This window comes from Dasypus novemcinctus, chromosome 23, assembly GCF_030445035.2.
Source record: "Dasypus novemcinctus isolate mDasNov1 chromosome 23, mDasNov1.1.hap2, whole genome shotgun sequence".
NCBI classification, from domain to species: Eukaryota; Metazoa; Chordata; class Mammalia; order Cingulata; family Dasypodidae; genus Dasypus; species Dasypus novemcinctus.
In genome coordinates, this window is record NC_080695.1 from 71,320,087 (window position 1) to 71,346,685 (window position 26,599).

A 26,599-nucleotide genomic window follows, 5' to 3' on the forward strand; every position below is an offset into this window, starting at 1 on the left:
TCTTCCTGCTGGCCCCCAGCAGCTCGGGTGCCCTCAGTGCCCCATTCCTCCGGCCATCCTTCCTGGGGTCACGGCGGGGAGCAGCGCCAGGCCCAGCCCGTGACCTTGGCGTGCTCCCCTGGCTTCCTTCTCTGGTCCTGTCCCTCGACTGCACCTTGCCACCTGCCACCCTCCGAGCACGCGGTCACCAGGTACCTTCCCCGAGGCCCAGCCGCCAAGTGTCCCGACACTTAGGACAAAGGCCAGGGGGGTGGCGCCGGCGGGGGCCAGGAGGCTATGTGTGTGTGGGGGGGGAGGGGCGCAGGAGGCTGTGCGGAGGGCCGAGCCTGGGGCCTGGGCCTCAGGGGCCGGGGCAGACCGGGCCATTGCGGGGCAGCGTGGGCCAAGGGCAGAGGTGGGACAGTGCCCAGAACTCCGGGGGGAGGGGTGGGCAGCGGAGGCGCGGCTGGGAACTGGGCACTTCCCTCCCTGGTGAAAGGAGGCGCTCGGCTCCGCTCACGCCCTCGCACACACGTGCTCGTGGGTGTCTCCCGAAGAGCCGTGCCGGAGGTCACAGTGGCCCCCAAGTCCTGCAACGGGCACGCCTCCCTGCCCTCACCCCCACCCTGCCCGGCCCCCCAGCCTCAGTGCTGCTTCTTTCCATCCCAGGCCAGGGGCGCCCACCTCCCCCACGCCCTCCTCGTCACTCCTGACTCACCCCTGCTCCCTCCCACCCATGCTTCTCCCTCAAGCCACAGGTTCCCTCTAAGTGGCCAGTCACCCCCTCCTGGAGTCCTTCGCCGGCTCCTTGTGGCTTCCCCCCACCCCCGCCGCCCTCCCCACCTGCCCCGCAGCCCCCTGCCCCACTAGGGTTCTGCAGTGTGGGGCACCCTCTGTACCGACTTCTTTCCCTCTTTAGTTGGCTAAGGTGACTCCGCCTTCAACCCCATAGGATGCCACCTCCTCCAGGAAGCCCTCCTGACCTCCCTTCCTCGCCCGTGCCATAGCGTCCCTCCCCCTCCGTCGCCACTCTGAACTGTCCTCCTCCCTGACACCGGGTAGGGCGCCTGGCACCCCGGGTTCTCATCTGTTGGCACGCGCAGTGCGCCGGGCCCCATGCTAAGCAGTTACCGGCGTTATCTCATCGGAGCCTCACGGCAACCCTGCAAGGACGAGGCCGGGGCCGCCCCCTTTTGCAGACGCGGAAACGGGCTTAGGACGGTCAAGAGCGAGGGTGGGCCTGCAGCCCCGGTGCCCCCGCGTCCAGCGGGCAGGTGACGTGCCGGGGAGGGACCTGGCCGCCCTCCCCGGGGCCCGGGGCGCCCCCGCCTCTCCAGTCACGGTCATGTCCCCTGGACTGAGCTCATCGGCCCCGGGCCTGCCCCGCGCGGGGGATTTCCGGGAATGGAGAGGGAAGGACTTGGGGAAATCCAGGTCAGAGCCTGGAGGCCGGAGAGCAGCGAGGGGCGGAGGGGACGACCTGCCAGCGCCTCCAGGAGGGGAGAGGGCCGGGCTCCCCGCAGAGGCCAGGGGGCGCTCAGCCCCGACCTGTGGGAGAGCCCGGCGCCCTGGGAAGCGGGCAGGAGCGGCCTGTTGGGGGCAGCCAGGATGCAAGTAAAGACAAGCTGGATTTTAAAAAAATATACGTAATAAAAACAAACCAAGGGAAGCGGTTGTGGCTCAACTGATAGGGCGTCCGCCTACCACATGGGAGGTCCACGGTTCAACCCCGGGCCTCCCTGACCCGTGTGGAGCTGGCCCATGCGCAGTGCTGATGCGCGCAAGGAGTGCCCTGCCACGCAGGAGTGTCCCCTGCGTAGGGGAGCCCCACGCGCAGGGAGTGCGCCCTGTAAGGAGAGCCGCACAGCGCGAAAGAAAGTGCAGCCTGCCCAGGAATGGCGCCACACACACGGAGAGCTGACACAACAAGATGACGCAACAAAAAGAAACACAGATTCCCAGTGCTGTCTGATAATACAAACCGACACAGAAGAGCACACAGCGAATGGACACAGAGAGCAGACAACAGGGGGAAGGGGAGAGAAATAAATGAAAATGGAACAAACAAAAAACAAACTAAGGCTTATAAGACGATGTAAGGATTTTCAAAAACCAATGTCCTGTAGATAAACACGATGCGGTACAAGCAGGACCCGAGCCCGCTGGCCTCCCCTGGCTCCGGCAAGCTCCTGGCCGAGGCCGGCCTGGTGCGGGTGGCGAGTGCGAATCCCCTGCTGCTCGGTCCACGCCGTCCGCCCCCAAGGAGGGAGAGGGCCTGCAGCCCCCACTGACCCCATCGATGAGGTTTGGCAGGGTGAGCCTGGCAGCCAGGGGGCACTGCAGGCCCCTCCCCACCCACACGGGCCTGGGGCTGCCCTGGATCCCACGTCTGGCCTGGGTTGTGCCCTCTGCGCCCTGCCTGGGAAGGGGCTCGGGCCCCCCTAGGCACCCTCGGTGTGGCTGTGAGCAGGGCCTGGCGCGGGGCGGCACCACCCTGCTGCGTGTGAAAAAAAGGGAACTGGTTTGTGCAAACCATAGACACGGCGCAGCGGACCAGGCGGAGAAGGCCGCGCGTCCCGGCGGAACAACGAGCTCTGAGACGCAGTGAGCGGCAGGAGGCGGGACGGCGTTACCAGGTGGGGGCTGCGCACCTGGCCACCATCACGGTCCCCTCCGCGGGGGCTGGCGGCCTGCCCCTCCGTGTACCCCACCTTGTGTGAACTTTATCTGAAAGTTTAAGGAACCCCCATGCAGGAGCCCCACGCACCTCCCGTCCACGCCCAGCGCACGCTCCTCTGGGGTGGGGAGACAGAGTCGTGGAAGGGGTGTGAGACACTCGACCCTGAGGCCCTGGCCACCTAGGGGAGAGGGGCGGCACGTGCAAAGGCCCGGGGGCAGAGGCCAGCATGGGGCGGCACGGTGGCCGGCCAAGGGGTGACTTCTCAAACCTGGGCCAGGCCCCTCAGCCGCTGCCCCCACCCCCAGCCCCCCACCATTGCCTCGAGGCAGCGGGAAAGGGCTCACGGGAGAAGTCGCTTCTCTTGGGGGGCAGTGAAGGGAGAGGAAGGCCAGCAGCGTGGTCGGGCGGCAGCAGGAGGGTTGGGGGTGCGACCGTGGCCTCGCGGGCAGGGCTGGGAGCAGGCTGTCTCTCCAGGACACGTGTGCCGAGGGTTCCACGCGGGAGTGGAGGGCAGCCGTGGTCCCGCAGACCCCAGGAGACGGAGCTCATCGTGGAGCAGCAGCGTGGCTGTGGCGTGACCGTCAGGGCGCCCAGGGCTCCGGGAGGGCCGGGGCAGGGGCTCCCCCGCGGGCACTGCGAGCAAAGGAAAAGGCAAAACCCGCGAGGCCCTTGGCCCACGCCGCCCGGCCCGCAGCAGCTCCGCACAGCGCGCGTCTTCTCCTCGCGCGTGGAAACCTCCTCACCAGGCACCAGCAGGGGCTGCGGCGCCCCCAAGCCCAGCGCCCTTCTGTCGGCTGCTTCTGGGGACGCGCCTCCCATCGCCCATCCTGCTCAACTCTTTCACACCAAGGATTTCAAAACGACGCTGTTCCGTGAGTCCTCATTAATTTTTAGGACTCAAATTAACCCCAATGAAACATCACTAAATCATTTTTATTTTTACTTTTCCAAGGTCAGATTTTGCTTCAAACACACACACTGAGTCACTACATATGAATCTATTTCCACAAGCCCCTTGCAATATTTTTAAGATTTATTTTTTAAATTTAGTTCTCTCCCCCCTCCCCCTGCCCCCACCGTGTCCATTCTCTGTGTGTTCTTCTGTGTCTGCTTGGATTCTTGTCAGCAGCACAGGAATCTGTGTTTCTTCTTGTTACGTCATCTTGTGTCAGCTCTCCGTGTGTGCGGCGCCACTCCTGGGCAGGCTGCACTTTTTTACGCAGGGCGGCTCTCCTCACGGGGCACGCTCCTTGCACGTGGGGCTCCCCTACGCAGGAACACCCTGTGTGGCACGGCACTCCTTGTGCTCATCAGCACTGCGTGGGCCAGTTCATCACACAGGCTAGGGGGCTCTGGGTTTGAACCCTGGACCTCCCATGTGGTAGGCGGATGCTCTATCAGTTGAGCCAAATCTGCTTCCCTGCAATAGTTTTTTGTTCCATTCGTTTAGAAGCTCCAGAGGGTCCCTCCAGTAAATCACTTTTAACATGAGCCCGTGACTGTCCTTCACAATGTCAGGAAGCTAAAAATAACTCATGCAGCTTTTTCTCCACCTTCAGCTCATACCTTTTGTATGTGTGTGCGTGTGAATGTTCATAAAAGCTTTATTTACAATAGCCAAAAGCTGGAAAGAACACAATTGCCCTTTTTCTGTAGTAAGATTTTATTACAATGAATCTGCAGTGTTCTATTTTTACTCTGTAGTTTCTATTTTTTCATTCTTTTTAACTTCATTTTGTACATTTAATAATTGAAAATATAAACAAAAACAAAAAAACAGTTGAATAAAAACAAAAACTAAAAGAAGTTGAATAAAAACATTTCTCATTTAAATGTACTGGATACAAATTTTCTTTTGGATCATACAATATGATACACAATATATTTGGTTTATAGTAGCACAATCATACACTATTTGTCCTTTTGTACCTGGCTTGCTTCACTCAACATAAGCTTTACAGCTTCATTTCTTCTTACAGTTGCATAATATTCCATCATATGAATACACCAGTTCGTTTACCCATTCATCTGTTGATGGACACCCGGGTTATTTCTAACTTTTGGCAATCGTGAATAATGTCGTTATGAACACCGGTGTGCAGATGTCTGTTTGTGTCACTGCTCTCACTTCTTCTGGGTATATATACCCACGAGTGGTATTGCAGGGTCACATGGCAAGTCTACGTTCAACTTCCTTAGGAACAGCCAAAAGCCCTCCCCAGTGGCTGTTCCATTCCGCATTCCACCAGCAGTGATAAGTGTTCCTGTCTCTCCACATCCTCTCCAACACTTGTAGTCCTCTAATAGTGGCCTTTCTCATAAGTGTGAAATGATCTCTCATAGTTTTGATTTGCCTTTCCCTAATAGTGATGCTGAGCATGTCTACAGGTGGGTTTTTTTTGCCATTTGTAGTTTTTTTTTTTTAAGATTTATTTCTCTCTCCCCTTGCAGCTTGTTCCATCCTTTGCTGTCTCTTCTCTGAGTCCCTTTGCTGTGTGTTTTTTTCTGTATCTGCTTGTCTCCCGTTGCTGCGTCCTCTTGCTGGCCAGCTCTCCACCGTGCACGGGCTGTCTGTAGCTCATACTCTTGATAAAACTTGTTCTGTGATAGTGTGGTGCGCTGCTCCCGTTTCCTTCCATGAAGGCCAAAGCAGCGGGGCCAGGCCAGGTGGGCCCGGAGAGCTGTCCCCCCTTGAGAGTGCAGTGGCATGGCGGGGGTGGGGACCGCGGGAGCCCCCTCTGGCAGGAACACACCTGGGCACCGATGCCTGGCTGCCTGCCAGCAGGAGGCAGCTCCCCGGGGTTTCATCCCGGGCTCTCCACTGAGTAGCCCAGTGACACGGTGGCCCAGGCCACCAGCGTGTGCACCAAGTGTGTGACACCACGGTGCGCTCACTGGCTTTGCTTCCTTGGCAGCGACGGTGTCGACAGATTCCACACGGCTGCTCAGCAGGGCGAGCCTGCGAGGGCCTGTGGCACCTCCTCCCGGGCAGCGAGGCGCGTGGTGTCGCCTCGCTTCTTGAGCGCAAGCTGAGCACAAGCTGACCACACGGTACTTTCCACACCAGTGGGCGTTTTTTAAAATCCTTGCACCTTTCTACCTGACACAGGTGTTCCAGGGCGAGGTACCCCTGCTTCATTTAAAGACCTTTCCACGCAAACAAGACACTTTCCCAGGAAGAGAACTATCGAGGTGTAAGAACCCTTAAGCGAGAGCCTCGCAGTACAGTGGTCTTTTTTTTTTTTGAAGCAGTGCTAATCTTGTGCATTTGATGGCATTCTGGATTTGACTTTTTAATGTGCGAAAGTAAATATCCGTAAAAATTAAATCTATCCCTGGAACCCAAAACGGACATTAGTGGGGCGACTAGAAAAGCCCGAGTTGAGGCTGGAGTCAGCACGGCCCTGCGCCAACGCTGAGTGCTCAGGTCCGACAAAGGCGCTGCGGGCACGCACCACGGGGAAAGTGGGTGGGGGGCGTACTGCGCAGGCGCACTCGGGGCCATCTTCGCAACTCTTCTGTAAATTGAAATTATTTCAAAATAAACAGTTAAACTGAAATTCACCAAATATAAAATACTTAAGGAGAATCTAAAGGCTTCATGACTTCAGGAAATGGGTAAAAGAAATGTGCAAGCCTTCGGCAATCTTTAGAACATCCTAAAGCAAGTTGCATTGGAAGACTTAAAAAATGAAGCATGCGGCTTACCAGAACAGGAAAAAGCAAACAGTAATTTTCTTTTAATTCGGTCATTTAAACTTTACTCATGTGATATCGTCTTTGAAAAGCTAATATTCTGAAGACCCAAAGGCATGCAGCCCCCTTTAAAGAATTCATTTAACAAACCGACTTAAGTGACGTTCAATTTTTTGTTTTTAACATTAACTTGTCAATAGTTTCTGAATGACAATTCATCGTGCAAGTTTTGGCAAATTTTAAACATCAAAGGCTAACGACAGCCAAAAAACAGGAATGTCAATAAATTGTTCCACACAGGATTACCTAATATTAGATAACACAAAAAACAGTAAGAGTAGAGTGAAGATAATCACACACACGTTTTAGGTTAGTAGAAAGAGGTAGATAACGAAGCTGTGAGTACAAGGGAACTGTTTACATCTTACACTAAGCAGGGTTTCGCCCCTGACGTGGGACTCTGGCCTAAGTGGCAGCCCCTGGGCTGGCTGCCCGGGCAGGAGGGCAGGGGCTCCTCGGGCGGCTGCCCCAGAGGCCTTCCCCACCAGGCGCAAACCACCCCGCCAGCTTAGGAGAGAGCCCTGCCAATCGCACGTGGGTAACTCAGCCGCCTCCCGAGGCTAGCAGAAGCCGCCCGCGGTGAGAGAGCACTGACTGGCGTGGTCACCGGCAGCCCAGGGCACCTGTCCACGTCCCAGAGAAGCTCCCCAAGGCCCCTCTGGCTGAAGAGACCAGACAGGACCCCCCAGTTCGTGAACAAGGTGGCGTTTAATGCACAGTCACATTGTGGTACAGGTGGTACACCTGTGGTACAGGCAGGTGCGGCGGGCTCGGGGGCGGGGGAGACTGGCCAGGCTGAGGGGTCCATGGTGACGTTGCTCACTGTGCCCCCTGCCCCCCGGTAGGGACCCCCGACCCCCTCGTAGCCTCCCGAGCCCCATGAAGAGAGCGGGGCAGGACGACAGTCCCGGCTGTGCAGTTGGGGAAACTGAGTTCCGGACAGGTTCACCAGCTCGTGCCAAGCCACGAGGGGCTCCTGCTCTTCCCTCCTGTGCCGCCACGGCCCCAGGAGGGGCGAGGGCAGGTGGGGGGGCAGTGTGCTGCTGGCTGCAGCCAGAGCAGGCCAGGCCTGCAGTGCCACACGTCGCCTCAGGCCCTGCTCCCGTGTCCTCTGTGGAGCCCCCTGGAGCCAGCTCCCCATCGCTCTCCCACGGGGCTCCCTGGACCCACTGTGCGCCAGTCCCAGGGCAGCCAGGCAGGTGGCCCAGGCACCCAGGGTCCGAAAGGGGTTGCGGGGGAAGCCACGTGTCCGTGCAGGGAGCAGCATGGCAGGTGCAGTGGGGCAGGGGCCTGCGGGGAGTGTGGGGGCCAGCGGCAGCGGGGGCACTGCCCAGGGCCGGGTCAGGGCCGCTGGGAAGCCGTGCATGCCGGGACTCAGGACGGGAAGGGGCTGGGGGCAGAGGGCGAGGTGGGCCTCCAGAGCGCCTGGCTCGGCTGGTCGGGCCGGCCTTCCCGACGGCCCCTCCCTGGGCTGCCCGGAGGCCGCTGCAGGAGCTTCCGGCTGTGCAAAGTCTGCGAACGCACGAGGACCCAGGTGTCCTCCCGTCGGGCCCGCTGCCCCTTTCCACTGCGGGGACGGCTGGGGCGCCCCTAGGGGCCCGGGGGCTCCTGCCCCAGAGGCGGCCACAGCAGGCCCGGGAGCCGCCCATGGCCGGGCAGGGACTGGAGCCCGGGTCAGAAGCTGGGGACCCTGCCGCGGGGCCGTCCGTTCTCACCCCCAGCGGGGAGGGGTCGGGGAGCGGCCTGTCCAGAGGCCAGAGGCAGAGAGAACCATGGGGCCTTCCAGAAGCCGGCACTGGCGTGGCCACGGCAGAGGAGGGCAGGCCCCGGCAGTGGAGGCCGCGGCCCCGCCTCCCTCGCCCTCCGAGGCCCTGCGCCCCCACGGCTGCGCAGTCGCAGTCAGCAGGCCTGCGTGTCGGGGTCCTGGAAGCCCCACACCTCCACGGCTGCCACCAGGAAGTTCTCGGAGCAGAGGGGCTGGTTGTTGAAGGTGTCGCAGTGCCCCGTCCGGCCGCGGTTCAGGTCCCCGTCGATGTAGAGCGCCTGGCCGCCCCCTCCGCCTGCGGGGTCCTGGGCTCAGTGGCAGCCCCTCTGCCCCGAGGGCCCGGGCTTGCGGACCCCAGCCCCGGGCCGCCCATCCCCGCAGGACCCCCCTCCCAGCCCTGACAACCCAGGGCCCCGGGAAGCAGGACCCCGGGGCTCCGGCCACCCACGCTGCTGGGGCCCCCGAGCTGAGGCGGCGCGGGGCGGGGCTCACCAACGATGAGGCAGTCGCTGCCCCCGGCCATGAACATGGACTCCGTCTTGGAGGGCAGGTTGAAGTGCCGTGTGGCCAGGAACGGTGAGAGGCGGTCGGCGGGGTCCGAGACAACGGAGTGGCACAGCTGGGAGGGAGCGGCGGTGGTCTCTGGGGGCCCAATGGACACCACCTTGGTCAGCTCGGGGTGCTTGATGACCACCCACTCGTAGCGCTGGACTTCAGGCTGCAGCTGGGGGCGGAGGGCGGGTGTGAGGGGCCGGCTGCAAGGGCCCCCACCCAAAGACTAGCCGTTACCCTTCACCCGGAACTCTGGGTGCGAGGGGCCATGCTGGGGGCCGGGCCAGGGCCGGGGAGGGGGTGCCGCCGGAGGGGGTTACAGCCTAAGGACCAAACACCCTGCGGGGGGTGGCTGTGATGGAATGGAGGCCGGGTGGGTGGGGGTGGCGGGTCGGGCCGGGGCCCGGGGGCTGCCGGCCTAGGTGGGCCCTGGCTCCGCGCGGCCGAGCCTCTCACCCGGAACACGAAGCACTCTCCGGTCCCGAAGAAGGCCAGCTTGCCTCCAGCCTTGTTCCTCTCCCTCCAGTCTGTCGACAGGTAGGCTCCACAGACCTGGCGAGAGGCCCGGGTGAGCTGCGCCCCACTCCCCTGCGGTGTCGCCAGCTCAGGGCCCAGCAGGCACGGGGTCCTGGGCCCCCCGCTGCTAGGGGAGGGGCTGGGGGAGCGCAGGGCTCGGCCGGCGCCTCGGTCAGCTTGCCTTTCCGGGGGCGGTTTGCCGCCCTCAGGCCTGCTGGGCCACTTCTGCGCCCCCCAGCCGAGCCGCGGGATCGAGGCCTGTGTCCACACTGACCACGACCACACTGAGGTGTCAGCTGCAGCGGGACCCTCGGATGGAGGCTGCTGGTTGGTGCACCTGCTCTAGAATATTCCCCCGACCCCTGCCAACCAGGCGAGCTTCCCCTCTGGAGCCGGTCCCGAGTGGCCACAGCCGAGCAGAGCCTGCAGCGGGCGAGGTTCTCAACGCCTAAGTGTGTGAGTTTGGGGCTCGCTGCCCAAAGCCTCTGACAGGTGAGGCCCCCATGCGACTGCGAGCTGTGGCCGTGACACACCTTGTACCTTCCTGGTGACAGCCACGAGCAGGCCCTGAGTGTGGCCTGTGGGCGGGGGGCGAAGGGGGCTGGCTGTCGGGGCGGACCAGGCCGGGGAGCAGAGCGTCCCTTGGAGCCCAGCACGGTGCAGGCCCTGCCCTGCCCAAGCCGGGGGTCCTCGTAGGCTGCAGGGGCTCGCCCGCCCTCCCTCAGGTGCCCGGGAGCCACGGTCCCTCAGCGCTGGCGGGCTTGACACGAGCAGGCCCAGGACCCCTCACCTCCTTTTGCGTGGTCTTGATGAGCAGGACGGTGGGCTCGTGTCCCTCACAGTGGAAGTAGAACCTGTGGACAGAGGCCGCCCGTGCCAGCCCGCTGCCCTCCCTGCGCTGCCTCCCGCTAGTCCTGCTGGCCCGGCAGGTAGGCCCTGGCACCCGGGCCCTCTCAGCTAAAATGCAGCCAGGCCAGGTGGCCCAGAGGCCGCATCCCCTGCATACAGGGCCCCTGCGCTGGGGGCGCCTCCCAGGTCCCCGCATGTGCACCGCTGGGAACCTGAGCATGGGGGTGGGCGCTGGCTGCAGTCCGGGAGCCCAGGCCCAGCCCGTCTTCGGGATTCCCTGCCACCCGGGGGCACGAGACGGTGTGGACACGGCTGAAGCTGCACGGCCGCACTGTGTGGGGCAGCGGGCGGTGCCGTGCGTCTCCTCCACTGGGTGCCCGGGACCGAGCCTGAGCCCCTGGTCCCTGCCATCTGAGGCGAGGGGGCTGCACTGAGTGCCGGTCACGTCTGCAGAGGCCCCTGCCACGGCCCCACCAGGGAAGCGCGCTGAGGGGTCTGTCAACTCGAGGGGCATGCTGAGGCAGGGACCCTGGAGGTGTGGGTACCTGCCTGGGGGGACAGAAACCCAGAGGGGAGCTCTGGGTGCTGGGGCAGTGGGGAGCAGCCCCGCCGACCCCCGGCCTCCTGGGCGTACCTGGCCAGGCTATAGCCATGCTGCAGCGAGGAGAAGAGCAGCAGGGGCTGGCAGAGGGCGAAGCGCTCGGGGACCCATGACCAGATGTCCCTCATCTCCTTCACGCTGACGATCTCCGAGTGGAAGTTCTCCGCGTGGACAGCCAAGTGCACAAACTGCCTGGGGGCGCAGGAGGCATTCAGACTGCTGCCCGCAGTGCCAGCCCCCCACCTCTGGGAACTCAGCCTGCAAGGGGCATCTCGTGGGGCCAGTACCAGCCCTGGCACTCCAGGCCCCACCCCTGGCCACAGAGAAGGGAGGGTGCCCGGCCCGGTGGGGACAAAGGTAGCTTTTCCCTAAGAAACTGGGACAGAGTCAGGCATCTCTGGCAAGACGAGGCCCCAGGGGTCAGCCAAGCCCCAGGAGACAGCACGGCTGAGGCAGCCAAGCAGACAGGCAGACGGGCAGACAGGCAGATGGGCAGACAGGCAGACAGGGAGACAGGGAGACAGGCAGCCGGGTGGACGGGCAGACAGGCAGACAGGCGGCTGGGCGGCTCCGGAGCTCAGCAGACTCGGGGCGGCCCAACGAGCCAGGCAGGCAGGCGCGAGAGGCCAGGCGTGCAGCCCAGGCTTCAGACCTACCTTGTAGAAAGTGAAACACTGAAAAGCAGGAGGAAGCAGCGGACACGGGAGAGGAAGAGAAACCAGTCAGAGGAGGGACTGGCGCCGAGGGCTCCCTCCCACGTGCATGGGGCCCACACCTGCAGGCCGCCCTCCTAAGAGCACTGCCGCGCCAGGCAGGTCCCGCGGACACCTGACACTGCTCCCACGGGCCTCAGGAGGCCACGTTCAGCTGACCCGTGGCAGGACGACGTGGGGCCCAGGGCCGGGCGGGGCAGGCCCCCTGCTCTGACGTGACCCTCTGCGGCCGCCTGATCACTGCCAGGCTTCTGACTCCAAGGCCGGCATCCAGCTCCCACCCCGGCTGGTGGCCTGGGTCCGAGGGCATGCCTGGCACCTCTCACCTTCCCGCAGCTAAACCCAGGAAGGCCCTTTCTTTCTCTCCCACGCACAGACGGGTGGAGGGACAGACAAATGTGTGGGGGCAGACCAAGAGGCTGGCCGGATGAGCCCAAGCCTCCCCGGGGGTGTTGTGCCCCCGCCCCACCCCCACCCCGGCGAGCAGCGACCTCTTCTGCTTGACGGTGATGCCGCGCTGCTTGAGCGCCTTCTCGTTGGCCAGCTGCAGGAGCTGGATCTCTTTCCGCGAGAAGAGGCGGATGGCAAAGGCCTTCTCCAGCAGCTTCTCGGGAGACACCGTCTTGGCGATGTCCTGGACGAACAGGCGGATGTCCTGCTTCACGCTGTCCGACTCAAGGGGCTGCCCTGCTCGCGCCTTGTGGAAGAACTTGAGAATGGCCAGCGCGACCCGGTACAACACTTTGTACCCTTCGACCAGGAAGACATCAAAGACGCGGGCGACGTAGCTGAGGGGCAGCTCCCCGAAAAGCCAGCGCTGCCAGTCGGAGTAGACCTGCAGGACGTCCTCCGACACGGCCACCATCAGCTTGTGGGCCGCCTGGCAGTACTTGTTCACCAGGTCCCCGAAGGTCATGCAGGACGACTCGAAAGCCAGGAAGCTCTGGTCGATGAGCTTCCTGCCGGGGTCGTTGCAGGCCAGGATGCGGCAGGTCTTCTCGAAGCACTCGGCCTCGTCGAGGCTGTAGTGCAGGAGCAGGGCCACGATGGCGGGCAGCGCGGGGCAGAAGGAGATGTCGGGGAACTGGTTGGCGACGCACAGGAGGATCTTGCGCACGGCGCCCTCGCCCCGTGCATTCAGGCAGTAGCTGGGCACCTGGGTGTTGTCCACGAACTCGGGCAGCGGGAGGCCGCCGCCGCTGTGCCTGCCCACGATCTTGCCCACGATGTCGCTGTACACGCTGGCGTCGGGCGTGACTGTGCGGCAGGGGATGCTGCGGATCAGCCGCTGGTACACCTGGGCCCGCAGGGCGTGGCTACGCGCCCAGTAGCCCTGCCGGGCCAGCTGCTTCAGCTCCTGCAGCTCGGCGCAGCTCAGCTCCTTCGGGCCCGCGTCTTGGATGGCGGCATCCATCTTGTCTCTGTCCACGAAGCAGTTGTAGCCCGGGGAGTCCATCGCGGGCGGCCCCGGGGAGCGCCCCGGGAGGGGGCGCAGGGCACGGGCTTTTGCGCTAACCTTCGGCCATCCCACACCCTGCAGGATCAAACAAAATAACACGTCTGTGCTGTTTGTTTTTGAAGGTTCCTGTTTTAAAGAACACTTTCGGGAGGCGTCTTCCTGTGAAACATTAAGAGGGCTGCTGGGTAAGGGGTGTGACCCCTCGGCCTCTGGATTGTAACCCCTCTTCACAGGGAAGGGGTGCAGCGCTGCTGAGGCTGCTGGAGCAGGAGGCACAGGCGCCGAGGGAAGCACCCCAGGCGTGTTGTGGGGTCCCCGCTAGGGGCGCCCACCCCAGGCTCCAAACCGCCACCCTGTGGCCTGGGGGCCTCCTGGAAAGGACAGAGTCCTGCAGGCCTGGGGCGGGGCCGTCTGTTCTGAGCCTTTAGGAGCTGTGGGCCAGAAAGCCCCCGTGAAGGAAGAGCTGCTGCCTCGTGGTTCTCCCGGCTTCGGGCCTTTAACCAGCCGTGCTAAGGACGAGACACGAGCCGCCCCGCCTGCCCTCCTTGGGTTCCCATTCTTAACTCGCTACAGCCCTCTACAACTGCCAGCTGAAAGCCAGGCTTCAGGCAGGTGACTCAAGAGGAAATCACCGGTGGACAAGCACAGGGGAGGACTGAGAAAGAAATGGAAGAGGACGAAGGCTTTCAAAATGAGACACTTCTGGGCCCAAGGGAGCCAGGTGCATGGCGGACTCAGTGTCCCTTCTCTGTACGGGTGACCAGAGATGCAGCAGGCGGGAAAGAAACGGGCAAGGGGGGCTGAGACTCTGGCTGACGGCTTCCTGCCTGAGGACGGCTGCGCTCTGCCGCGGAGGCCACCACCCGGCATCAGCTGTGGCCAATTGCTACTGTGCTTGGCGCAAGACTGCGCGCCCGCCTGTGCGTGTTGGACTGACCGTTCCGCCTGGGGTGGCGCGAGTGCCCAGAGGTGTGTCAGGAGTCTGCCTCAGCGCGTGCTGGGAAATGACATCACTCTGCTCTCTGTTGTGTTGCGAACAGTCATCTGAAAATATCAAAGCAAAGGTGACTCTAAACCACATGAAACGAAGAGCGTGAGCCGGTGTCTTGGGCAAGCCCCTTGAGGCGGTTCCCACCAGGGCCCCCTGGCACAAGGCCCCTGACTCGACACGCCTCACCCGCCGCGGGGCCGGCCGGCTGCCAGGGCACTGCCACCTGCTCGGCTGAAGAGAAACCCTGTGGCACCGGCCAAGCTTGCTCTGGCCTCGGAGGGCGAGGGGCGTTGGCTTCTCCCCCAGCTCGGTCCTCCCGCCCCCAGGCCACCAACCTCCCCCGCCAACAGCTCCACGCAGAGGCTGATCTCAGGCTCTGAGCCCACACCTCTGGAGCGGCCCTGGGGCCATCCCGTCTGGGTGAAAAGAACCGGCTCCTTCTCAGGGCACCAGCCGTGTTTATAAACAGAACGGGCCAGCAGGACTGCTTGCCCCAGGTTTGGGTTGAATATTAAACTGGAAACCCAAAGGCTGTTACCACACTTTGCCAAGTTGTGCCAGAAAGAACCCTGGGGAAGGAGCAGACTGGAGTTTTCTTTGCTGTGGCAGTGACATCTGAGGAGAGGACATGCACAGGACACTTCTGGGCCATCGCAGCCACCGGCCTTATCTTCTCCCCAAGCCTCCCAGCAGGGCAAGCAGGACCTGTGACGACCTCCTTGAGGCAGCGGTTGACACCAGGGCAGGGCACTTTTCTTAGGGCTCTGGGTTTTTTAACGACACAAGCGATCCTCGAATGCATATCCACAAAAAAAGTCAACGCTCGGTCGAGGTTGTCTTTCCGTCACCCCAGCCATCCTCCCTCCCTCCCCAGGGGGAGGCCTCCCTGGCAGTTTGCTGCCGTCCTTCACACCTTCTCTTGCATGGACACACAGTTACAGCCAGGTCAGGGATTCTAGCTGGTTCCTGGAAGGGGGAGGCCGGAAACAGGCCCCAAACACTAAGGCCGGCTCCCTGCCGGTCCGCCTGTCACCTTGCCGCCATGACACAGCACCGCTGACACACCTGCTGCCGCACAGCCAGTGAGGCTTCGCCCACATCCTGGTCCCCAGCTCCTGAGCTCCCTCTTGTGCACCCAGGGGTCATGTGACAGGGAAGGGGGCAGGTTGATCCCGCGGGCCTGGCTGCAGTCCAGCTCCACCACTTGTGTGCCTGAACGCCGGACAAGCCACACGTCTTCCCCGGACTACCGTTTCCTCTTCTGCAAACGGAGCCCATCAACAAGAGCCACCTCCAGGTATACCAGCTGGCAGGCAACGTGGGGCGAGCCCTCCGTGGAAGCCCCACTTGGCCCGCCTGCCCTCACGGAGGACGTGGGGGTGCCTGTCTGTCTGCGTGAGCCTGTGGTGGGGAGATGGCGGGCCTTGTGACATCCCGGTGTCTGATCCCCACTTTCTCTGTGCTCAGGAAGTCCAGCCAGGCTTCCGGGGGTGCCTCCAACTGGGAGAGGATTCTCCAGGGAAAACCACTTTCCTTTGGCCTCAGGGAGGGGAAGGAATCATCTCTCAGCGTAAACACAGCGCTCAGCTGAGGGCCTAAAATCCACTGCAGAGAAAAGGGGGGTGGGGGGGCCACGGCCCTGTCGGGGGCAGGCGGCTGGCTGCGGCTCCCCGAACCCGGAATGTGACGTAGTGCTTTATATCCTCTGTCCCCAGCTTTGGGCCCAGCCTGCCATTGTGGGGAAACAGGAAAAACTCCACTTGCCATCCTGCTAGGCCAATGGCAATCACGGATCGTGAGCATTCCAGGTAGTGGGAATGCCACACAGAGCACCGAGAGGGTAGTCAGGGCAGCCTCTTCCCTAGAGATAACCTTGATGGGAAGCGGACTTAGCTGAACAGATAGAGCATCCGCCTACCACTAAGAGGTCCAGGGCCTCCTGACCCATGTGGTGAACTGGCCCACACGTGGCGCTGCCATGTGCAAGGAGTGCCGTGCCACGCAGGGGTGTCCCCCGCGTAGGGGAGCCCCAGGCGCAAGGAGTATGGCCCACATTGAGCCGCCCACACACAAAAAAAGTGTAGCCTGCCCAGGAGTGGCACTGCACACAGACAGAGCTGACACAGCAAGATGATGCAACAAAAAGAGACACTGACAAGAATATAAGCGGACACAGAGGAACACACAGCAAATGGATACAGAGAGCAGACAACTGGTGGGGGTGGGGAGGGGGGAGAGAAATAAATAAAAAACAAATCTTTAAAAAAAAAGATACCACCTTAAAAAAAAAGTTAACCTTGAGCCGAAGGGACAGAAAGAAGAGCCGAGGAACAAGCAGTCCAGACAGTGAGAGCCCGTGCAAGGGCCCTGAGGCAGGGAAGGGCAGGGCATGCGCCCTGGCCAGAGGACAGCAGGCAGGCAGGAGCCAGGACAGCCAATTGGGGGGTCCGCAGGGCCCATGCCTGGTGAGGAGCCAGGCTTTTCTCAGCACAGCCAGGAGCACGGGAGGGAGTAAGGGAGGGACATACTCCAGCTCTGGGTCTAAAAGTCTGACCTGGCCACTTGGCTGTGAAGACTAGGGCAGTTAAAAATTTCCTAGGGAAAAAACAAGTGGGAAGGCGAGACATCTAGTCCCCCGAATGTGTCGGGTGGCTCCTCGGTCTGCCCCCGGCCTGCCATGTTGACCACTGCACCCTCGGGCCTCAGTGCACTGTCCTGTGTGGGTCAAGGGCAGGGCCCCAGCAAGTTCCTGCTTGGGCCCTCGAGTCAGCCCCAGGTACGCAGACACATGGGACCCCGTGGCCTTCTCTGTGGCACAGCTTGGGTGGGTGGCAGCCTGTCCCCACACCCAACAGGAGTGCAAACCAGACGCCAGCTCTGGCCTCCGGAGCGCTACGCAAGCAAGTGTGTCCTGGGGAAGCAGGAGGAGCCTCCCGCCACTGGGAGAGTCCACAGTTCACAAACCCCGCTGGCCCCGCCTGCCAGGTGTGTGCCGCTGTGAGCAAACTCCCTCCAGGAGCCAGGGATGGCTGGGGGCAGCCCCGGATGGGGAGAAGACGGCCCCCTCAGGTGGGGGCTGGCCCCACGAGGCATCCTGCGGCATGTTCCCGCCTCAGCCCACGCAGCTGCCAACCTGTGATGCACTGGGGAGCCGGCAGACCCCAGAGCATGCCCCTACTGCCCCAGCCCCAACCCCTCATCGGAAGCGCAGCTCACACCTTCCCTCTGGGGCCCCCACCCCCAGGGCTGCCGCCCCCCATTTCCCTTCCCATGCAAGCTCCTTGAGACTTGGATTTCAACATCACACCGCATCCCCAAATGCTGCTTCGTATCCCCAAATGTTGCTGAGGGGGCCGAGATGGACATGTGACCTCCTCACCTCTCAAACAAAGGACTAGATTCACCAAACAACTAAATTTGAAAAGAGAGGGGGAAGGAGGGAGGGAACAGAGCAGGGCACCGGCTTGGGGAGTGCGTCTTGGCTTCTGCCTCTCCCCGGGGTTGTAGCTCCCGGAGGCTTCCCAGCGCCAATCCTGTGTTTGACAGACCCCGTGCTGCCTCTTCTGGGCAGGGCCGGGGGCTGGGCACTGGATCAGAGGGAGGAGGAGCGGCTGTGGAGGTGGGGGCACAGTCTGATGGCGTGCGGGTGTACGGGGAGGGCGGGGGTGCCCAGGGACGGCCCGGAGGCCTCCCGGCAAGGTGCACACGCCCCAGTCCCTGGAGGTTGGCCTGGAGCAGGGGCAGGATCCCCGGAAGGAACAAGAGGCAGGACAGCGAGCGCTAGGGGAGGCTTGGGGAGGCCTTCCAGAGGCAGGGGAACAGGAGAGCGGATGCCACTTTAAAAGCGGGGGCCCGGGGGCCTGCCGGCTGCACTGACACTGTCCCATCCGGGTGGGACCTGGGGAGAATTGAAGCAGAAGGTGCTGTGGTTGAGCCTGTATGCTAAAAGCTCTCCCTGGCGACGGGGCAGACGGGAGTGGCAAGGGTGGAGGCGATGGGCTGGTGTGGGAGCCTGTCTGGGAGGTGGGCTGCCCGCCCATGGTCCCTGGTGGGGGCGGAGGCCTGTCACCCAGAGGACCCTGGCTTGGGGTGGTGGGGAAGAGCAGGGGATGCAGGGGATGCCAGGGGCTCCCCGACAGCCCGGAAGCCTGGCGCAGGCAAGCCGGGCGCAGCTCCTGGGCCCCTGGAGGCAGAGAGGCCCTTGCTGGCTCCTGCCTTCTCTTTCGAGCACTGTTTTCCAGGCCGTAACCGGCCCCTGGGGAGGGCCCTGGGCCAGAGGCCGCCTGTAAGAGAGGTCAGCGCCCCGGGCCCCTCCTCGCATGACCACGGTTGGGGCGCCCGCCCGGCCCCGCCTCGTGCTGTGTGCACCCGGGCTCTCCTGGTGCAGGCCCGCCTCGGAGGGAGTCACTGCCGGCGTGTCCCAGCTCCCCTGCCCAGTAGGGTGGGCCCCACACCCGCTTCCTGGGAGCCGGAAGGGCAGGAGGAGGGGAACGGCCCCTAGCAGGGCCGGACCTGGGACGAGAACCTCGAGCAAGGGTCCCGCGGCCTCCCCAGGGCAGGGTTCAGGGTGGCCCTGCTGAGCGCCCCGGGACCCGACAGGAAGCAGGGCTGTGGGCGAGCCCTCGGCCACCTGCTCAGTGAGGCCACACGGGGCCTGGGGGGCTCCTGGTCGGGGGGAGACGCCCCAGCTGCTCAGCGCCTGTAGCGGCCTGATAAGGAGCTGCTCCTCCAGGGCTGGGCAGGCACCGGCGTGGGTCACGGGGTCAGGGATGAGCGCAGTTCAGTGTGCGAGGCGCCTAGGGCAGGGGCTGGGTGGGGGCACCAGGAGGGGCAGGTGGAGGGAGGAGGAGGGGCCGACAGGTGGGACAGCAGGACCAGGAGAGGCCACCGTCTCCAGCTACCCGCAGAGCGCCCTCTCAAAGGCAGCGCCAGCCCGCCAGCCCCCCACCCCCGGGCAGAGGTCAGGAGGGCGCCTGACCCACCCCAGCAAGCACCTGCCGGGAGGCACGACTCCTCTGGGATCCTGAGCAGCGCCCACGGTGAGGCGCTCGTGCCCGCCCTGGCCTCGGTCGCCCCCTGGCCCCAGAGCAATGGGCAGCAGAGGGGCCTGGAGGTGAGAAGCCACCAGCTGCGTCCATCCTCTCGGCCACATCCACTCGCTCCTTCTGTGGGACCCCGGGTCCCTGGCAGCCAGCCCCAGGGGGTCCAGAAACCAGGAGACCTACAGCAGAGCAAACGCTGATTTGGAGGCGCAGCCACAGGGCCACGTACAAGGCAGAGGCAGCCCAGAGGGGTGGGGGCTGCTCTACGAGGACCCCAGCCTGGAGGCAGGGACGTCCCGATGGAGTGGGCCCTCCAGGTGAGGGACCAGCTCTTGCAGAGCATGGCAAGACGCAGCGTGCTGGGCACGGGTGAGCGCAAGCAGCTAAATGCCCCCAGAGGGTGGGCCGCACGAGGGGCTTTGACTTCCTCCTGCCGGCGATGGGGCGCCCAGGAAACATGGTCAAGTTCTCGTTCTGGAAAGCTCTCTCTGGTGACGGCCTGGGGGTTATGGGGCTGGAAGGATGCAGGGGCAGCTGTGGGGACGTTCAGCCAGGGAGGAAGGGCCTGGGCAGGGCTGCGGGGCGTGGTGAGGAGCCACCAGGCGGGGGGCTGCCCGGGGCCCAGGCCTGCGGTTCTCGCTGGGGTGGGCAGCGGCCCGTGCCCTGGGCCACAGTATAGGGCGGCATATTTTGAAACTGCTCCTCTGGAGAGCGGATGCTCCGTCGCTCTAGGCACCCAGTTCCAGGCCTGGGTGAGCCGGTGTTTTGGTGCCACTAGCCAAGGCACCCCAGGTCTCCCCCAGATCTCCTTCCCATGCTGCTTCACACCCGTCCTCGCTCCTGCAGCATGTCCGTCCTCGGCGCCCCTGCAGCCCTGCCTGCTCTGTGCCCCTTCTCTCCACGAGCCATCCCTGCGTGCCACCCGAGGGCCCAGGGGGCGCACCGACCTCCCACTTTAAATGCCTGCACCCTGGTCATCACCAGAGGCGTCTTACCCCCGAACTTGCCCATTCAAATGCCCACTCTCTCCCAAGGCCCTGTCCCCAGGCCCTTCACGCTACCACCCACCTCCCACCCCCCACCCCCACCCCTCACCTCTCACCTCCCAGCCCCTCTTAGCCTCACGACCTTCCTGCTCAGCCTGGACTAGGGGTGCCACATCTCCAGCTCCCACATCTTGTCCTCCTGCTCAACCACCCAGCGAGACTGCCCAGGATGAGATCGCAGAACGCGGCGGCCGCTGTGGAAAGCAGCTCCTCAGAGCCAAACCGAGCACGACCCTGTTAGTACAAAGAACTGACGCAGGGACCCGAACAGCTCCTCGCGGTGTCGGAGCAGCGTGACTCACGAGCGCTTTTGGTGGAAGCGCTCCAGACGCCCGAGTGACGAACACAGGGCCCCGTGGTGCGGCCACACGCCCGGGCCGAGGAGGGGGTGAGGACACCGCGGGCCCCGGAGCCATCAGGCCGAGGGGGCAAAGCAGGCGCGAAGGCACAGATGTGGCAGGACTCTGCTTACACAGGATATCTAGGATATTTAGCAGGTTCGTGGAGCAGAGGAAACTAGAGGTCACGAGGAGCCGGAGGGGGGGAAGGAGGGGGCTATTGCTTAACAGGGACAGTTTCCCCTGTGGGTCATAGAAACGTTTTGGCAACGGGTGGCAGTGATTGCACAAAACTGCAAATACAAGTAACGCCAAGACAGAACACTTAGAGATGGTTGGGATGGCAAGTTTTATATTATAGGTTCGTTATCACAATAAAAAATTTTTGGCTTCGGCAGCTTCTGCCCCGTGGCCCTCGAGGGTGCCGCCTGGACAGGAGCTGTCCTCTCGTCTCTCCACCCAGCACAGTCCAGGAGCTCCGAAGGCCTCAGCCTGCGCATGCTCCGCGCCGACTCCAGCCGTCCCCACCCAGGGTAGAGCTTTGCCACCCCCACCTGGACTCCTTCCCTGGCCCCCGCGCCCCTCATGATCCGGCCCCCACCTGCCCCTCCACCCGCACCCCCAAGAGCCTACTGTGACACCCCCGAGCTCGGAGGGCTGGCCCCTGTCAAGGACACACCTGGCCCCTCTTCCCCACACGGCCCCCTTCACGGGACCTCCTGTGCCACCCTGGGAGCCGAGGGCGCCCTCCCTGGACTCCCCGGCTCCCTGACCTGCTCACAGGCCCAGCTCTCCCACAGAGCATACCCATGCGTGTCGCCCAATCTCCAGCATGCCCTGCCCTGGGCAGGAGGAAACAAGAGAAGAAAATGATGGAGACTCAGGACAGCCACGTGCCACTTCAGCCAGAGAGCAAAATTTAATTCTGAAGGCCAGACAATGGGGAGCAGCGGTCAAGCTGCTCCAGGCCAGGGGTCCTCCCAGGAAAGCAGGCGTGCTTCTGCCCAGCCCTGGCACTGTGAGGCAACAGGCATTCCACAGCGACTCCCAGGAGCCAAGAGCTGGAACCTGATAGCAGGTCCTTAGCCGGTGGCACACAATGCGAGGGCACGTGCCAGGCGCAGCGGGGGCGTAACCGCTAATGAGCTGTTAGCCACAGCACCGAGGCCAGGCTGGCCCGACTGCAAGTTCAGGTGCGGGCAGCAGAGCCTGTGGCCGGGCCCCTGAACAGGGTGGTCTGCGTCCCACCCGGGCTGGCCACTCGGGAGGGCCCCCTGGGTCAAGGGCAGGATGCCTTTCCCCAGCCTGTGCGCTGACCCACGGGCAAGGGGTCTGCAAATTCACGATTCCTGTCTTCTGAGTTTGAAGCGTCCCCCCAGTAGCTTATGTGGACAGACCCCAGGGACCTGGGAGAAGCCAGCTGGCCACACAGAATGTGAGTGGGAAGGGACGGCAGCAGTCAGCAGCGCTGGTACTTTCACTGGCCTGAGTTCCAAGCAAGGAGCCGCTCCGAGGGTGGCTCGGAAGGCTGAGGGCACAGCAGGTTCTCCGCCAGTGTTTCCAAGGAGCGCTGGGGCGGGATGGAGCGCCGCGGCTCGGCCGTTTAACACTGCCGGGACGCCTGCGTACCAGGTGCGGGAACACCGAGGGGAGGCTGGCCCCGGCCCTCGGCGCGCCGCTGGCTGTGCAGGACACGGGAGACCGCGGTGCCAGCACCGGGGGCCTGGCTGCAGTGGGGAGAGCTGGGGTGAGACCCGGCCCATGGGATCCAAGCCCAGAGGCCTGGGACCAGGGGCCTGGGGGAAAGGCCAGTGCCCTGGATGCTGGGTGGGGCGGGGTGGTCCAGGAAGTCAGTGGAAGAGGTCAGACAGCCCCACAGGCTGCAAGCAGGATGATAAGGGAGAGGGGAAGAAGGGACGGAGGTAGGGCCCCAGGCCACGAGCTGCATTCAGAACACCAAGACGCCAAGGACAAGGGCTTTTATTGATCCCAGAACCCCCATCGGTATGCATAACCACCCTCAGTGAGTACAGCACCCAGTTAAAATTGTGTAACCATTTGGCAGACAGTTTCAGGTTAAGAGAAACAATTCAAGTCATGTTTGGTGTGCTTGATCACCCAGGAAAGAGCGGGAGGGCCCTGTCACAGGTGCAGGCCGAGCCTTGTGCAACTGAGGGCCGGGAGGAGCAGGGAGGGCCCGGAGGAGTGGGGAAATAAAATAACCGCAGGGCCCACAGGGCCTTCTGGGCCCCGCCGGCCCTGGGGGCGCACACGCGGGCTCGGCCTGCTGCTGACGCTGCCCGTGGCCCCTGCGGGGTCCTGGAGGAGAGCCAGGGCAGTGTGGGAGACCTGCCTGGCAGCTCAAGGTGTGAGGCTGCGTGTCAGTGTGGACCAGGCCTCGGTCTGGAGGCTCCCGAAAGGCAAACAAGCCATGTGCGGTGAGAAGGCCCCTGGAGCTGCGGGATTCTGCCCTTAACAGAAAGCCTGCGTCTCCGTTTTGAATAAAAAGCCTGTTATCCAGGGAGCCGCGTGGCTCATGGGTGAACTCCTGCTTTGCATATATGAGGTCCCAAGTTCAATCCCAGGAACCTTCTTGAAAAAAAAAAAAGAAAAAAGTCTTACTGCCTCTACCCCCCAGCAGGTTATTACTTGATTTTTTGTTACAGTATTTACTCTGTATTTTAAGGAAATAAAATGCTATCAGTCTTTAGAGTCCAGTCTCTCCTCTCCATACAGCGTCCTGGGGAGACCCAACCCAGGCCACACAGAAACAGTCTCAAATCGCTCTCCTCGGCTACAGACCACCACACACCTACCTTCCCTGTGATGCCTGCCCACCCCCAAACCCAGCACCCTCCCCCAGCCCCGCACTGTCCAACGCTCTGGGCAGCCTGCTGCTCCCGCCCGCTGGCCACCTGGTCTTGGAGTTTTTCCTGAAGTTTTCTCCTGACTCTTGCCCGAGAGCCTTACTCTCCTTTTCTGTCCTCTTCTTGTTGCTGTGCCTTATGTCCCTCTTGGTGAGCTGCGGTGGTCCCGTGACCACCAGTCCCCCGTTTCAGTTCAGCCCTCTGCCGATCCATCCTGGCCCCCACTGCCAGGGCCAACTGGGAAAGACAAATGCCACCCGGCGCTCACACCCCCAGTCCTTCCCTCCCCATGGGCTCGGGGTCAAAGCCAAGCTCCGCCTGGCACCTGAGCCCTTTCTGGATCTGCCTCCAGCCTCGCTCCCTGGTGTTACTCCCTCCACCAGGAGCTGCCCACTGCCCCGCCCCCGCAGGTGGTGGGGGTGCCACGTCCCTGCGACTTCACACCGCTCTGGATGGCACCTGCCCTCACTTGGCTGTGCCTCCCTACTCATCCCTCAAATTCCAGTTCAAGCCCGTCTCTCCGGCCCAGAGCCGTACACTGCCAGCCAGCAGCCACCCTACCTGCCTCCTCCCCATGACACCCCAGCTTTTCCAGGGCAGACAATGCATCACTCTCACCTGTGTCCATGGAACACGGCACAGTGCCTTAAGTATGAATTCTACATGTGTGCCCAAGGAAGAGAATGAATTCAAGTCGATTCTTAGCCAAAAGCCTGATGCATCCATTTGGAAGGTGAAATTTGAAACAGCCAGTGAAACTGCTGCTTCAAGCTGCATAAGATTTCTCTCTTCCAGCTGGAGTTGTCATCACAGAACAGCTATGCTCAAACAGGTAAAACGTTGAAAACGATAAACACGGCTCAAGTGCTTGTTCACAACCTGCCTCAGTGTCCTTGTATCTTTTAAACCAGAAACTGTTTAAAGGCAAACTCTTAAAAATGTCTTCTGAGGTCAGCTCAGTTTGTAATGAGAATTAAAAACAACACTGCGTGCCCAAGGTCACTCAGGCTTGCTGGACAGTCCTGGCAGGTGCGGTCAAGGTAGCTAGGCCCACCTGCAGGTGAACTTGGAGACCCAAGGAACGTTTTATTATTGTTATGAAAACTCTAGCCTAGATTACGAGATTACTCCTGCATCCCAAGGAGACTGCCCTTAACCAGTCCAACACCACCGAGTTAGTTCATAGACTGTTCTGGCAACAGCGCTTCATTCATTTAAACAGACGTGTTTAGAGAACCCAGCCAGCTCCATGCCAGGTGATGGGGGGACAAAGAACCCAGCCAGCTCCTTGCCAGGCAATGGGGGGACAAAGAACCCAGCCAGCTCCTTGCCAGGCAATGGGGGGACAAAGAACCCAGCCAGCTCCTTGCCAGGTAATGGGAGGGCAAAGAACCCAGCCAGCTCCTTGCCAGGCAATGGGGGGACAAAGAACCCAGCCAGCTCCTTGCCAAGGCGATGGGGGCAGGGGGGGCAAAGAACCCAGCCCCATAGCAGGGAGGGGCAGGCTCCTCAAAGGAGCACCCGCTACCCTTTGATAAGTCCTTCACCTCCGGGCTTTATCTGAGTGTTCAGGAGATTAGCTGGGATCAACCCTCAGAGTAAAAGGACACGTGTGTGGGGTCATGCCTCTGGTCAGGAACAGCGACCAAACTCGGGGAGATCTCTTGACCTTTTCTTATTTGCATTCCTTTCTATCAGTGTTCCTTAAAATACTCAGCACCTGCATGCTTATCTTCAAGGGAATTAGACAAACACTGCCAGGGGTCTACTGGGAGCCAAGGACTGATGGTGAAAATAGAGCCCTTGCCCTCAACCAGCGCAAAGAGCAGCACCTGCCAACCAAGGGAATGTTCTTTTCCTCCAAATTGCCTGGGGGTCATCTGCTGACTGGCTTAAAAACTGTGAAAAAGGGCCTTGGGGTGCTTCTGTTGGAGAGATGATGGGTTCTGGGCTAGGGGACAAGCAGCTGGCAGGGATGGCTACGGCAGCATGGCCACCACGGCCAGGGTGGTGACCTGGGCCGCCTCCCAGAGGTGCCCCGGGGGGGGGGGTCATCAGCCCGCAGCTGGCACAACCTTTGGCCCCGGGTGGCAGCCTGTCCCCAGGGCGTCAGCGCTGACCTCCAGCTCTGCCCAGAAGCTGGGTGGCCCCGCAAAGCTTGGAGGAGAGGGTCCTCCTGGCCCAGAGGCCCGGGACCCCCGGCTCGTGGGGCTGGGGGGGTGTCCCGGCGCCGCGTGTGTCGTGGGGGACCTGCCGTGGCCGCGTCCAGGAGAGGATTTCCTCCCGGCAGGGGCGGGAAATGCCCCGAGGACAGAGGACCCGGAAGCGGCTCCTTTCCGACCCGCACCCCAGGCCGGCGGCGGGTCGGTCGTCGCCCGGGGGCACCGGACCCCGCGTCGCTCCCCCACCCCCCAGCGTCCAGGCCGCGCTGCAGCGCGGGTTCCGGAGCCCCCCCAAGCCCGCGGCGCGGCCCCGCAGGCCCGGCCCTCCGCGCGACGGCGCGGCGCCCCCCGGCCCCGAGCCCCCGGCCCGCGCCCGCCGGGACCCACCTCTGCCCGCTGCGCCGCTTTCTCCTCAGCTCGCCAGCGACTGAGCAGCCGCCCCGTGCGCACGCGCGCCCGAGGCCCCGCCCCGCCGAGCACGCGCCCGGGGCCCCGCCCCGCACGCGCCGCTGGCCGCCCACCCCGAGGCCGCCAGCCCCGCCGGGCTCTGGGCATGCGCGCTGCGGCTCGGCAGCGGCGGCGGGGGGTGGCCGGGGCGCTGCGCGGGTGGGGGAGTGAGGGGAGGTCTCCGAAAGCGTGCGGGGGGGCTGCGAGGAGCCGGGAAGTGCTGCCGGCTGCCCGCCAGGGTCACGCGCGTACCTGTGACCGCGCGCCCGCGACGTCCAGTCCCGAGTGGGCGGAAGGGGACGCGGAGGGTTCTCCGGGAGGGACCCGGCTGGGGTCGGGGCGCGGACACCGGGCGGGCCAGGGTGAGGCCGGACAGACGTGGGGACCAGGCTCAAGCGGAGCCAGATAGGGGCCGGGGAGCCCCAGCGGGGACTCCTGTGCGGGCAGCGCCCGTGGGGTCACCGGGCCCCCGGGGGTCCACGGGCGCCTGTGGTGGCCGCAGTCCCTTTGGGGACAGCAGATGCTCTCGGGGACCAGAGTCCTGGGGATTTCATGGCCGTTTGCTAAGAGTCACAGTGGCTTTTAGGAAGGTGGGAGCGCTCCCTGGGGACCGCGACATCACGGGGGGCTGGTCACAGCGGCTGGGCATGTTCGCAGAGCTCTAGGGTCCGGTCCCACAGAGGTTTCAAGGCCCTGGGGGCGATCTCGGCGCCCCTCGGAGAGAGCGGATGGCGCGGGAGGAACCAGGGGCCTCTGGGGTTGGCCCCCGCCCAGGGGCGCCTCAAATCCGCTCTCTGGGGCTATCACACCCCTCGCGTCGGGGGCGGGGTGTCGCT

General features: G+C 63.1%; 1 protein-coding gene across 6 annotated transcripts; it reads right to left on the reverse strand.

The window, feature by feature from the left end:
• Positions 1–6,392: 6,392 nt before the first annotated feature.
• On the reverse strand, positions 6,393–26,532 carry TBC1D24 (TBC1 domain family member 24). 6 transcript variants are annotated; one of them, XM_058286606.2, is made up of 9 exons: positions 25,704–26,532; positions 13,808–13,914; positions 11,903–12,945; positions 11,355–11,372; positions 10,732–10,890; positions 10,039–10,102; positions 9,189–9,284; positions 8,673–8,822; positions 6,393–8,475 (listed from the first exon to the last, which is right to left on the reverse strand). In XM_058286606.2, the coding sequence occupies exons 3-9, from the start codon at positions 12,865–12,867 to the stop codon at positions 8,434–8,436; spliced, it is 1,494 nt and encodes a 497-aa protein (XP_058142589.1). In that variant the 5' UTR covers positions 12,868–12,945; positions 13,808–13,914; positions 25,704–26,532; the 3' UTR covers positions 6,393–8,433. The 6 variants fall into 6 exon arrangements, with proteins under 6 accessions (XP_058142589.1, XP_058142587.1, XP_058142585.1 ...); XM_058286604.2 differs by having other exon boundaries at positions 8,673–8,904; positions 25,704–26,530; XM_058286602.2 differs by lacking the exon at positions 10,039–10,102.
• Positions 26,533–26,599: the final 67 nt, after the last annotated feature.